General features: G+C 34.9%; 2 protein-coding genes across 9 annotated transcripts in view; one reads left to right on the top strand and one right to left on the bottom strand.

Moving 5' to 3' along the window:
* Positions 1–3880: 3880 nt before the first annotated feature.
* Positions 3881–11639, top strand: LOC148844909 (Integrase-type DNA-binding superfamily protein). 5 transcript variants are annotated; one of them, XR_016102362.1, is made up of 10 exons: positions 3881–4385; positions 6443–6525; positions 6659–6667; positions 6769–6857; positions 8485–8558; positions 8633–8683; positions 9240–9316; positions 9558–10186; positions 10571–10674; positions 11289–11639. XR_016102362.1 is itself a non-coding variant. In XM_088955426.1 (10 exons), exons 2-10 carry the CDS (start codon positions 4902–4904, stop codon positions 10622–10624), a joined length of 1155 nt encoding a protein of 384 aa, XP_088811552.1. In that variant the 5' UTR covers positions 3881–4385; positions 4855–4901; the 3' UTR covers positions 10625–10729. The 5 variants fall into 5 exon arrangements, 3 of the variants coding, with proteins under 3 accessions (XP_088811552.1, XP_088811549.1, XP_088811550.1); XR_016102363.1 differs by lacking the exon at positions 11289–11639 and adding an exon at positions 10324–10441 and having other exon boundaries at positions 10571–10729; XM_088955426.1 differs by lacking the exon at positions 11289–11639 and adding an exon at positions 4855–4990 and having other exon boundaries at positions 10571–10729.
* A 1205-nt stretch (positions 11640–12844) lies between these two features.
* ABCA1 (ATP-binding cassette A1) overlaps positions 12845–14078 on the bottom strand; it is a 144985-nt gene continuing 143751 nt past the window's right edge. For all 4 annotated transcript variants that reach the window (XM_088955395.1, XM_088955394.1, XM_088955396.1 and 1 more), the window contains 2 exons: positions 13327–13385; positions 12845–13229 (listed from right to left, as the gene is read on the bottom strand). In XM_088955395.1, coding sequence (XP_088811521.1) covers positions 13148–13229; positions 13327–13385 — 141 coding nt within the window. In that variant the 3' untranslated portion in view covers positions 12845–13147. The remainder of the gene's footprint in view (positions 13230–13326; positions 13386–14078) is intronic.

Below are 14078 nucleotides of genomic sequence, written 5' to 3' on the forward strand. Positions count from 1 at the left end.
AAATTACAATTTGAGGCAAAAAATGGTTTTTTGGCAAAAATGGATGGATGTGTCTACAAAGCTTCCTCTCTGACCTTATCTGCCATATGGAGGATTTCAGTGGCCGATCCAGACTGCCCATAGATAGAGGACCCAATGGAAGGACTTTGTGTCCAAGTTTTTGTTCTGGTTTGACAACAAATTGGTTTTAAGAGAAAAACACAGATGCTTTCTTTTGAAAACTGGTTATATGTGTTTTGTTTTCAAAACTGATATCTGGTTATTCAATATCATATTCCCTAAATCATATTATTTTCTGTATTATAAAATTTGTTTTTTGTTTTAAAAACCACCATTTTGATAGTTTCGAACTTTCGATAATATTAATTGATTTTCTGAAATAAATTAATTTGTTTTTTCCTTTTCAAAACAATAACACAATTCAATAATGAATTTTTTTTGCTTTTATGCTGATATGAATACAAAAAATGCCTTTCTAGTTGTAGAAGACCCCTATATTAATCTCGTACCAACCCTATAGTGGCAATTAGCCTAATACTCAATTCAAAATTTAAGGACCTGTTTGATTTACAGTTGAAATTAGAATCAAAATCCTCTAGAATCAGAATCAGAATGGTCCATTCCCATAATCTGTCTGATTTAAATAGGAATGAGAATGAGAATTGGAATCAGCAAGAATGAGATTTTATTCCCAAGGAAGAGGGAGGGAATGGCCATTCCCTCAAATGGGGGAATACTATTTCAACAGAAATGAGAATGTGATTCTGATTCCGCCCAACCAAACAGTTGGAATCAGAATAGCCCATTCCGATTCTGATTCCAGACCTTTATTTATGCGAACCAAATGGGGCCTAACATTTTTTTAATTAAAGATTCACCAGTATAGAGTTTATTTTGAGAATGTGGTAAGGTTTGCTAACCTACCCACTTAACCCCATTCTATGTAAAAAGTCAAATTTCTAGTTAATGACCCTGTACTGAGTACAAGACAGTAGTGAAAGACATTATGCAAATTATGAGTAGTACCAATTTTGTTTGGGACCCATATTATTATTAGGCTTAGGGCCCATTTGGTTCATGGGAATAGAGGTTTGGAATTCAAATCGGAATGGATCAGTATGAGGGAATGACCATTTCCTACTCCTCCCTTGGGTTTGAAATCCCACTCTAGCTGATTCCAGTTCCTGTCAACAAACAGACTTCTGATTCCAACTATGAACCAAATTAACCCTTAGTTTTTCATTTGATTTAGGAAGGTCCATGGAATTTCTTTTCTTTTTCACTTTATCTAATACCACTCAAACCAATGTAACATCATGAAAAAGCCTTTCCATGTGCTGAGTAATTTTTACATTAGAAAACCACATTAGAGATTATTTATTTAATATTTTATACAAGAGATTATTTATTATTTAAGGATATGAACCAACATTCTAATTTGAATCAAGACACCACATTTGTTTGGACATATGGTTCAAAGTATCAATACCCAAGGTATGCACAAATCGAAAATCATGGAGAGTTTTTCCAACTTCCATATTACATCTCTTCCTTCCTCTTCCCTCCCTCTTAGGGGTGTAAATGGATTCTAGATCCCATCCTATTTTGTTGGATTCAGATCTTTGGATCAGATCGGATAAAAAATAGGATCTGATCATAAGTTGGACCAGATTTGGATCATTCCTATCTGATCCGAGAAGATCCAATAACACATCTATGTTATTTAGTTATTTATAAATATATTATTTATATTGTATTTTTGTAAAATTGTTATATTATTATTTTTTTTATAAAAAACATGTATATATATGATGAAAATAATTGAAAAGATACTTATATTTTTTGTTTTTCTTTTTGAAATTATTACATTTTATTTTCCTTTTAATAATTTATTAATTTTTTAAGAAATTTAAATCAGATCGAATTAGATCCGAAAAATTCAACTTTTTCATTGGATTCAAATTGATATCCATATTTACAAGATCCGATTTAATCTTCGAATCAGATCGAATTTAAATATACCCCGACATGACATAAATATGCTCCAATTTTATCTAAAGCAATGGGATACCTTGTGAAAGTTGGAGGCCCTCTAGGTATATAACACTTTGATACTTTTTATTTTTTAACTCGTATGTACTGAGGCCAGTTGAAAAAATAAATTGTAAGATGCCTTGCGTTGTTTGTTACTAGCAGATCGAGCCTTGTCAATTTGATTTTTCTTGTTACAATTGCTGCCTCCCTCTCTCCCAACACAAAGTTCTAGAGCCTCCCGTTACATTGGCATTTTTTGCATAAACGCGCATAAATAAACCCCACCACTTTTGTCTGTTTGACAAGAGGCTGATATGACTAATTATCTAAAACGCATCGGAAGATAAACACCACCCCTCCAAATGATCCAGCTAGCAAACCTGTGAACTTCTATTGCACCAACCACTCAAATTGAACATATGGTTCAGTGGAAGGTGTACACATATAAATACAAATTTGTAGAGTACAAAACCTTGTATTTTATATTATTTTGTATCAATTTATATTGTACATATTTGTATTTGTATTCCTTTTAAACTGAGTCTTAAGAGTTTTTACCACTCAGATCTACATCAGTGCTCTCTTAATCAGGACACAAAATACTAACAATTGCAGTCTTTAGGTCCCATCTTAATTTGCTATGTGATGGATATTCAGAAGATCAGGCCATGAGATAGTAGAAATAGGATTTTTTCCGCCATCCAATATTTCCAATGCACTGTCATAAATTTTGGATTAATCTTCAATGTGAATTGTTTTTCTTGTTGTGGGTCTCGAAAAATGAAAACAAGTAAAAATCAATCGGATTTGAAACTAAGAACATGTCATTAAATTTCTGGTTTGAAAAACATATTTTTTATCATTTGTTATACATCATTGTACTTCCAAACTTGTTTTCATTTAAAAAACCGTCATTTTGATGTTTTGATAAACGAAGCCAACTTATTTCTGCTTTCCAAAAATAGTTGGAATAAGGCATGGATGATGACGATGATGAAAACACAAATTTTCATGTAGCAAAACACCACATTGATGGGAGCCCAGATCTCCTGAAAGCAAAAGCCTAAGGTTAAATTTATTAGGAGATGTTCCCAATGTGTGGCTGGATTCTCATTCTTTTTATAGTGTGTGCAGAGTTTTTGCTTTGAGAGTATCTTGTCACCCATAATGGAGAATCACATTCATACCATTGAAGGTTGGACACATGGATAGTACCTGGCCATCGCCCAATGTTGGGTTCCTATAATGAGAAAATTAATGGATTATGAACCCAATGTTAGCATTTTTTCTCATACTTATCAGCTCAAGATCTACCATTTTACCACATACTCTTAACATATATCCATATATTCTAAGAAGGCCCAGGATTTATGGACCTAAAAATTTGTACCTACGCCCAGAAATTTCTCTAGCGGGCTGGGGTGGGCAATATGGGCTCGGGCAGAAATGATCCAGGTTTTTTATGTGCTAAAAGCATCCAACAGAAAAGGCCCAATAGTGTTGCACAATGACTGGGTGGCAAGGCCCAATAACATCAATGCTTCTCAAAAGAAGACCTCCGGAGCCTAGCCCAGCCCAGCCCAGTACTATTCAGAGATCTCTCCTCGCAGTTTGTGCATGTTAGTTCTCACTTCTTAGCAAGTAAAAGGGAATAATCAAGACTGACAAAGATGCTTGACAGGTGGCCAGCCTGACAAGGTGGCCACGTGGTCATTAGTCATCATAGATAGCCGTTAGGAGCCGGTGGTTATTAGTAGAGAATTTTCTCGAAATTACGGGAACACCCTCAATAATTATTACGTGAAATGAGTCCTAAAAGGGGGACAAAATATTTCAGGCTTCAGCTGTACTTACAGAGAACAATTTAGATTTAACTAGGATGGCTGTTTTAGTAATTTGACACACGAAATCCGTGCTGCCATTGTTCTTCCTGCCTGCCTCCGCACTCTGGAGCGAGGAACGAAGGAAATTTGAATAAAGAAGAGTAAGCTTTCGAGTGTTACTTAACTGCCATTTCTTTCAACTGTGCTTGTTATGATTCGTTTCTCTCTCTCTCTCTCTCTCTCTTTGGATCGCTTTGTTTTAAGAGGGTTGTTTAGTTTCGAGAATTGGAGTTAGGGTTTCGTTTGGATCATGGCTTCTTCTTCTTCCGAGCCTGGATTGAAGGCTGAGGGAGGGGGAGGGGGTGGTGGAGAAACTTCCGAGGCTGTAATGGCGAACGATCAGCTTCTGCTCTATAGGGGATTGAAGAAAGCTAAGAAGGAGCGGCCTTGTACGGCCAAGGAGAGGATCAGCAAAATGCCGCCTTGTGCTGCCGGAAAGAGGAGCTCAAAGTACAGAGGAGTAACCAGGTAAATCAATGGATGGAGAAATAAGTAGTTTTTGGATGTAGATAAATGTAATTGGATCATTATTTATTGAACTTGTTAACTTTTGAACTGTATATTTGGTTAAGAATTCTAAGGTCGAGATTCCATCGATAATTCGGTTCTGGGCATAATAAGTGGATGCTTGAAAGTGGAAGAAAGTAACGGTGTGGGAGACTGACAAATATCGCATGAGAAGAGAAGGAACATTCTTCCTATATATATATATATATATATATATATATATATTTACATAGATCAAGAATTCCTGTGTGTTTTTGAAATACTTCGGGTTTGTTCATTGTAATAACTCAAATGTTCCGGTTTGCTAATTACATTATAATACTATATGGCATAAAAGGAACCCATTCTATTATAGTTACAAGATCAAGATTTTCTGAGTGTTTTAAAAATTTTATCTTTTTTTTGATAGGTTGAAAATGTTTTGATTCAGGAATCGGGGAATACATTGTTTGGGATTTTCAGGAGTGACAGGAAATAATGTGCAGAGCCCAGAACAGTTTCAGTGAACTGAAGTTATGGAGTCTGTTACTACTTTTATTGGAATTCAAGAAGATTGAAGGCATCAGGTGTACTGATAGAAATAAGTTACTATGCTGTGGAGTGAATGTTAGAATTACTTTGGATCTTAACAGCCACAAAACTGTAAAGAAATAATGCAAGTGAATAATACGAAAATGTTTTGTTCTTATTCATGACTTGATCTAAATCTGATAAAAATCTTTGCTGCCTTTAGTTTGGAAAAGTAGTAACCAACTTTGATGGAATCTTCTTTATTTCTTGTCTAAGTTATATTCTTTTTCTTTGCAGCTTGTGCTCTAGTGATAACTTTTGGACCACATGTGCTTTTGTTCATTCCTACTAGTCTATAATTAGTTTTTAGTCTTGTTACTTCTAGATTTTGTATAGTTCATTTTGTTACTTCTAGATTTTGCTTTTTATTGGTTATCATGTTGCAATGTTGCTAATTGTGGTCCTATTTATTACTTGGTTAGTTTCTCCTATACTTTGTTTCTCTATTTAGTTACCTGTTGCCAATCTGTTAGAATTGCCACCTTTTCTCATCCTTAGGAAAATTATTGCATTAGATTTAACAAGGTTGAGGAAGGATGAATGAAGTCATAGAACTAGCTTGTTACTTAAGTGCTCACACGGTCAGAAGTTGGTGGTTGAAGTCTTTTCTATATGCATGCAGATTGCATAAATAAATGTGTGTAAACATGAAATACATATGCTTTAGATCATCATCTTCCATCAATTATACAAACTATATGTGATTATCCATGTGAATCTGTGAATCATTTTCATCATTATGTTCTATTTGGGGCTATATCTTCTGTTCATCTTTGCTCCTTCAAAGTCTTTTTCATTATCCTTGATTTTTGTAATTTTGGTTCATCACTTGTGTGCTTTTTCTCCCCTGGACCTCCATTCAGGAAAAAAAAAAATAATAACCAAAACTTTAAGAAAGAAAAAACACCAACACAAAAAGAGGAGGTCCCAACCTCCCACGAGAAAAAACACCTAAAACATCTAAACTCTCCTATTTAATTTTCTTACTTACAGGAGATATGCCATAGATTTTATCAAATTTCTTCTCTAATAAGTTTTCTATGTGGCTTATGTAATGATATACCATTGCTGATGGATGATTCTAACAAAATATATAGTATGTAATATCATAGTATATACCATGCGGTAGGGAAAACTTTTTACTATGTTGTGCTTAGAAGTTTAACTTATATGCCAGGTTCTCTGTGTGCCTGTTGGCCTAGATTCATTGTTTTTTTATCTGCTTTGGTGCCTAGGCAACAAAACACTTGGCGATATGAAGCTTTGTGGAACTGTGTTTTATCTATACAACTGTGTTTTTTGATCTAAGTTCCTTTTAAACCTATGAGGCTTTGTGGAACTTTGTTTTATCTATACAACTTCTATCATCTTCGTTTACTAGGTTTTCTCATTTAGTATTTCCTTTTGCATGTCCACTGATTGATGATTCTAGCTGTGCAAAATGGCAGGCACAGATGGACTGGGCGATATGAAGCTCACCTTTGGGATAAAAGCACTTGGAATCAGAACCAGAATAAGAAGGGAAAGCAAGGTACATGTGCATTTTTCTGGTTTTCACCCTTCTCTATGCATAATTATGTGTTACAGGGAACAACTACTTCTGAAATATCTGACACTGGTTTATAACTTGTGTGGAAAATGGTGGATGGATGATCATTTGCCAGTTTACTTGGGTAAGTTGGTGAACTATGAAACTTATTTATCTTGAATCTAATTGAACTCAACTTGTATTATTTGGTTTGAGCCCTTTTTATCTTCTGCCTATGTGTTATAGGTGCATATGATGAAGAAGAGGCTGCTGCTAGAGCATATGATCTGGCTGCTCTAAAATATTGGGGTCCTGGGACACTAATTAATTTTCCAGTAAGCTTAATGCAATATTGCCTTTTCCAGTTTTCCAAATCAAATTTTTTTCTAGAGGTGTCTCAATGGAGTCTGATCATTTTCAAGGACAAAGTGCTCTTGTATATAGATAGATGATGTGGCAAATCTGGACTATCCATCTGGAAGAGGAGTCTAGATTGGTTATGCAGATGGTGTCCATGTTGAAACCCCTAAACCTGTTGGTTTCTCTTTCCCTACAAATAGAAGTTCAATACCCAGATCTTCTGAGAACAAGGAGAAAAAGAATTCCCTTTTGCCATGTTTGGGAAGCCATTTCCTCCAAGTGAAAGCAATGGATCTTTACTGGTGCTAATCTACTTATGGTCCTTTGCCTAATTTGCAATGCTTATAGTAGAGGACCTAGGTCATGGTATTGGTTGATCTTTCCTATACATGTGGCCTTGCTCCTATTTGTGGGCTTGATGACCAAATGGGTGGTAGTTGAAATGTTGGATTTCATGTCTTTGCCACCTATTTGGGATCTTTTACATAGACTGGTTTCCTATGTGTGGCCAGACAAGCAGGATACCTTATATGGTGACAAAGGCAAGGACATTTTGGTCCTAGATGCTTCATTGGCATTAGCCTAATGTTTCAGCATGATTTGACAACTATGAGTGATCTCTCCTTCTCGTGGGAGGTTGAGGTTGTAAGCTTCACACTGTTCCTATAAAGAAGAAATTAAGCAGAACCAGGTGGTGTCATATAGGTACATTCCTTGGCTTGATATCTCAACAATCCTTGGTATTCCCTATATTGGCCAGTCTATACATTGTAGTAGGGGTAGTCTTGGCATTATCCTCCCTAGTTGTTGGACTTTCCAGGGACATTATCAAGTTGCCCAGATAGCAAAAACTCCATGCCACGGTGCAGTCAAAGGCTACATGTGCTGGCTTCCTTCCATGTTGAATTGGGTCAAGAAGTGTTGAGGAGTGGTGAAAACTTCTAGGTCATTCATTTTTGGATGAGTTATGGGTCAATTGACCTGTAAGTTGTGGTTGAGGGCTAGGTGGTCTAGGCCTGGTTTGAGATCTCATGGTCTGAGACCCCTGAAAGGCAAATTGGCAGATGGATGCTGGGGTCGCACTTGTCATATGAGGAGAGGGTAAGGTGGCTGAACAGTTTGACCCCTTTTGTCCAACTGCTTGCATTCCAAGTACAAAATGCAGACTGTTGAGGCAGCCTATAGTACATTTTCTTTACTAATTACAATGGTACACTTTATCTGCTGTTATATGTTCCTCAGTTCTTATTAACTCGTTGATTACATTTTAAAGTCTCAGGATATTAAGTTTAGTTTTACTTTCTAATTATGAGGTTCTGACCATAGACTTCCTTTTGACAACTGAATTTTGGTATTTTTTTATCAACATTTATTATTGGTTTTCTTTTTGTATGCATCTTTTAACAACTTTCTACCTTACCAATTTCAAAATAATAATAATAATAATAATAATAATAATAATAATAATAATAATATATTATTATTATTATTATTATTATTATTATTATTATTATTATTATTATTATTATTATTATTACATGTTGGCTTGTCAATGATTTCTCATTATGTAAATTACATGTATTTTGTAACTCTATGATGCAGGTTACTGATTATTCAAGAGATCTTGATGAGATGCAGCATGTTTCAAGAGAAGAATATCTTGCATCTCTCAGAAGGTTTGCCAATATATTGCATCTTAGATACTCAATTGGATCTGTCATTGCTGATATTAGATGATCACTGTTTGCAGGAAAAGTAGTGGTTTCTCAAGAGGAATCTCTAAATATCGTGGACTCTCTAGGTATGTTTTCATCCATGAATTTTTGTATATATAGGTGGCTTGCCAAAAAGAGATAAGAGGGCATTTGTATGTATGGAAATATATGGATAGATGAGACTCCTTGGAGCATGTGGATCCTGGAAGTTCATTGCCTCACATTCATGGAACACTATCAAGTTATAGTATTACCATTAATCAGAACTTTTGGAAGCTATTTCTCATTACATGTTTCCACTGCAATAATTACCTGTTATTCATTGAATAATTACTTCCTTTTGGTGCAAATACGAATTTATTTTAAGCTGATAAAAAAAATATGAATCTATTTTATAAAATGTTTACCAGGAAATTAGTTTTATCTGTTGGCATGCTTGATAATGCCAAATATACTTGGTCATCAAAACAAGTAAATTATCATCGGAAAGGAAAATGGAAGAAAAAGTTTACTTGATAATAATACATGGTATTTTTTTTTTTCTGGTGTTGATGCTTTTGTCTTTTTAGATCATGGATACCTGAAAATATGTAACATACTATTTTTACAATATCATGTTTACTACATTTTCCTTTATTTTAGGCCACCACAAAGCAGTCAATGGGAGTCATCCTTTGGCCGTATGGTTGGGCCTGATTATCTTAACAGCATACACTATGGTAAGTGCTCAACTATGTTAAATCAAGGTTCATATCTCTTAATTACCCAAATTCATGTCTCTTATTTGCTTTTACCCAAACAGCCAAGATTTATTAATGAAATAAAATATTTCAGTTGTTGGGGAATCCATACATATGTGAGGTCTTTGTTGACAATATATGCTGCCTTTGAACATTATATGCTGCCTTTTTTCACCTTCTAAATTGTTTACTTATCAGTTGATCTCTTTCTTGTAAAAAGGTACAGGTGAAGATGCAACAACAGAGAGTGAATATGCAGGTGGTTTTTCCATTGAGAGAAAAATTGATCTGACAAATTGCATCAAGTGGTGGGGCCCCAATAAAATCCGTCGTCCAGAATCTCTCTCTAAATCTTTAGAAGAAACAAGACATGGTGGTTCAGAAGATATTGGCAATGAGCTTAAAACATTAGAATGGACCATCAAACCTACTGAGCCATACCAATTGCCTCTTCTGGGCCTATCCTGTGAAGGCAAAAAGCATAAAGGGTCTCCAGTATCAGCATTGAGCATCTTGTCACGCTCTGCTGCCTATAAGAGTTTGCAAGAGAAAGCATCAAAAAGGAAGGACAACAATGACAATGATGAAAATGAGAACAACATCAACAACAGGAAAATGGATTATGGAAAGGCAATAGAGAAACCGACAAGTGGTGAGGGTGGGAGTGACAGGACAGCAATCACATTAGGCATGAGTGGGTTGCCACTTCATAGAAATTTGTACCCATTGACTCCTTTCCTTTCTGCACCAATTCTTACCAACTACAATGCCGTTGAGCCTATAGCAGACCCCATTCTTTGGACATCACTTGTTCCCATCTTACCAACTGGAATTTCTCGCCCTACAGAGGTTAGTATCCCAGCTATTTAGCTGTTGCTTTAATTTGGTAATTTGGTTACTTGGAAAGATGAAAAACAACAATAATTATCTTCATCTTAAGAACACAAGTTTTGGAAGTAATAAAAACCATTTCTATTTATTTGAAGATGCCAGGGAAAGGTATTAAATGATGAGACACCCAAGTTACAGGGCTCTTTGACAATGCAAGGCTAGAGCTAATGTTAGGTGGAGAGTACAAACCCCTGTGCACAGTTGAGATGAGGGGTATCCTCAATTGTTTTAGTATGATAGTTTCCTTTATGCATGAAGTGTCGTTCTATGCTGCTACTTCAAGGTGTAAATATGCTTCCCGTCAATTTATTTTGTAACAAAAATATATTATCCATATTGCAGGTTACCAAATCTGAGGCAGATCCAACATATACTCTCTTTCATCCAGGGGAATAAATGATGTTAAGTTTACTGAGTCACTGTAGCTACATATCTCCTTTTTGTATGTAAGTAAATTTTATCCATATTGCATAGAATTATTTCAGCCCATGTTGCATAAAATGATTCCAGTGTTGCGTCTGAACTAGAAGTCACGATGGTGTGTTTGTAAATTGTAAGGCATACCCAAAAAACCACAAATCTCTATCCTTAGCATCGCTCATACCAATGAACAATCCAACCAAATTGCTCAGTTTTACTCCGTTTAACATTGCACTTCCAGTAAGCAAGTTGGATGAATTTGCAGGCCAATAAATCAAAATTAAGGCATGGCCCACATACATACACATGCACTAACGCGCACACACACACACACACAAATAAAGAAAAGTATTAATTGTAACAGAAATATCATAATGGGGCCTTACAAAACTAACTTATTTCAATTTCCAAATCCTGTTAGAACTCTGAAGTTTGAACTGTGTAGTAGTAGGATGGATGACTTCCTGTGGAACAGGGTCATAAACACAAATAGATCAATACCCCTCACCCCAAATAGACCACACACACAATAGAAAAAAGGGGGAAATAAGAAAGATAGGATTATTATAAACACATATAACAAATCAATGCCCATCACGCCCTGCCTTAAACTTTTTGATAGTATCTTCTTTTTTAACAGGAACAAAAGGTTTTTCTTCACTTAGAGATTTCGAACAATCGGTGACAACGCTGAGGCCTCCTTTAGCCTCACGAAGACAACAGGCACCTTTGGTTCTTTAAGATACACATGTACTAGAGATGTCCTTCCCAAACAGCAGCTCCTTTTCTGCATCTTCTAAATAGGAAGCGAAGAACTTGAAAATATGGAAAAAAGCCGGAAGTAATTCTATAAGATTTACTGACTTGTTTGTGCCTAGTTAAGGGCTGAAGAACTATTGATAGAAGTATGCATTCATGTAATCATGTTGTTCTTCATTCAATGCATTGTATTAATTTGTTGTAAGATTAAAATATCGATGCAATTGTCTTACATATTGGAATCAATGTATCGAGATACATTTGGATACACCAATACAAAGTTTTTTTTAACAAAAAACTTTAAAATGATGAATGCTTAAAAAATAAAAAATAAATAAATGTTTTTATTGGGTTGTGTTAAAGCTATCGAAACATCTTTTTTATGTTTCCTCCAATGCCCAAGCATTTTTTCCACCTAATGATGCCTTACTGTTAAAAAACACTATGAAAATGTTTTTCATCATCTTCTCGTTTTTTTCAAGGGAGATGCACAAAACGTTTATTAAATAAACGACAATGCAACTAAACAGCCCCTATGTAGATATCGTCCATGAACACTCCCTATTTGGAGCATCTCATCCTACTCCGCTCTTTTTCATCTATTGCATCTTAATGAAATGGAGAATATACTGTTTTTATCTTTTTTTTTTGATAAATGAATATACTGTTTTTGTCTTTAAAAAACAAAATTCTTGGATTTTGATGCTTAAACATATATTGGTATATACAGGGAAACTGGTTTCAAAACCATGCAGGTTGTGGTTTCTTTTTCTAAGGCAAAATTTTTGTTAATGGAAGAGGGCGAGTTTCAGTTTCCCTCGCAAAAAGAATGATTACAAAAAGTAGGAGTGGAAACAAGTAAACATGGATACAACAGAGAACAAATCACGCTCCACTGACAAAAAAAACCCAATTCTTAATTATTTTAGCCATATTTTGATATAAAATAATTTTAAAAGACAATCTGCAATCTTTCGCCTTTTGATAATATTTTTGCATTTTTACTGAAGGATCAAACCAGATGCTCAAACTGTTTGGTCCATAACCCACTTAACCAAAACAATTTTGTATGCGACCCAAGTCTGACATTAGAAAGGGGTTCTGAACCTATCTCAACCATAATGCGAGTCTGTGACATTGATTTGATTGCAGCTTTTAAATGCTGTTTCTGCTTGAGTCACCAAGAAATTCAAGCCCGATTGACGGGTCAGTTATCCAATAAAGATGGTGTTTGGTATTGATGTAGCTTTTGGAAGAAACGGTACCAACTCAGTATTGGAAATGCGTTTAACAGAAAAACGCCTAAAAAGCTATTTGGTTGAGCCGTTTACGGCTCTCAAAAATCGTGTAAACCATTTATTTAAAAAACATCAATTTTGATGTTTTTCATTTTCAAGACTGATTTTCACTGTTTAGCGTTGAAGTGTAAAAAAATCGTACAAAACGTTTATCTTATAAATGCCATCGATAAAAAGCAACATCAAAATATCCTTTCAAGCAATTCAGTCATCAGGATTTGCTTATCAGGCCACAATGAGGAAAAATTTACTTTTAACGTGCGAAGAGCTTTTGATTTATATGAACTGTTCAACCATTTACAAATGACTTACAAAAAACTGAGGTGGACTATAATTTCCCCAGATGATAAGACGATGCCAGTGGTGAATGGTGATTAATCGTACATCATTGACTTGCTGCAAACTGACATCACCTTTCTCTGTTTAAGTGAACGACTGTACATTATGGGTTTGCGGCAAAATGGTTAAAAATGGTTTCAAGTGTTGATTGGCTAATGCTGTATTCAGCCACTCCGAGTCTACTCCTGAAGATATCAAATGGAGTTTAGGTAAAAGTAAAGAGATGACTGATAAAACTAGAAAAATTATGGCAAGAATATCAAAGAAATTAATGTATTGCACCTGTTTCGCTCCAGGTGTCCAAAAATATCAGCTAGCGAGGAATCCTCTCCATATGGCAACTGTAATAACATTTTGGATCAAATAAAGCCACATTGAAGTAAGCAGACGCAAATTTGTGTTTTTTCTCAACTAACCACCATAAACTGGCACAATATGATTCAATGTAACACACTACTGCAGTAATTTCTTTCTAATTATAAGTTCATAAAATGAAATAATTGAATATAATGCAAAAAGTTAAAGTTACTAAGGCTCTTTCTAAAAAGTATAGATACAAATATGTACAGTGCAAATACATACAAAATAATACAAAATACAAGGTTTTGCACTCTACATATTTGTACTTGTACTCTTTCCAAACTGAGCCAAAGGTATGCAATATTTAATAGAAAGGCCATTTAATTTGCAATTCATTAAACTATAAAGTAGGATTACAAGAAATGCCTCTAAACAAGATTGAAAACGTCTAGTTAGGCACTAAATTCCCATGAAAATGATAATTAATTAGCAGAAGCTTATCTATACTAATATTAAAAGTGTGAATGAGGTTTAGATTATGAAATTGTTTTGACTAAAATACTCTAACTCTATAAACTTGGGCTCCAATTTGAGCTAATACTTCTATTAAATTCGTTAAATCTTATATTTAAGGTATTAAGTCTCATTTACTTTCATTAAATCTTATATTTCAAGCACATTAAATAAATGAGCTTTGTGGACTTTTCTTGACTAAAACACCCACCCCTAATTAT

This window comes from Nelumbo lutea, chromosome 7 (genome assembly GCF_056320005.1).
Source record: "Nelumbo lutea isolate HS-2025 chromosome 7, American lotus-T2T, whole genome shotgun sequence".
Classification (NCBI taxonomy): Eukaryota; Viridiplantae; Streptophyta; class Magnoliopsida; order Proteales; family Nelumbonaceae; genus Nelumbo; species Nelumbo lutea.

What these genes read in the sequence shown, in the direction of transcription:
- LOC148844909 (XM_088955423.1), top strand. Translation starts at nt 4,168, where the DNA reads ATGGCTTCTTCTTCTTCCGAGCCTGGATTGAAGGCTGAGGGAGGGGGA. An exon ending in AAATATCGTGGACTCTCTAG is followed by an intron (nt 8,684 to 9,239) that starts GTATGTTTTCAT and finishes CCTTTATTTTAG; the next exon opens with GCCACCACAAAGCAGTCAAT. An exon ending in GAATTTCTCGCCCTACAGAG is followed by an intron (nt 10,187 to 10,570) that starts GTTAGTATCCCA and finishes TCCATATTGCAG; the next exon opens with GTTACCAAATCTGAGGCAGA.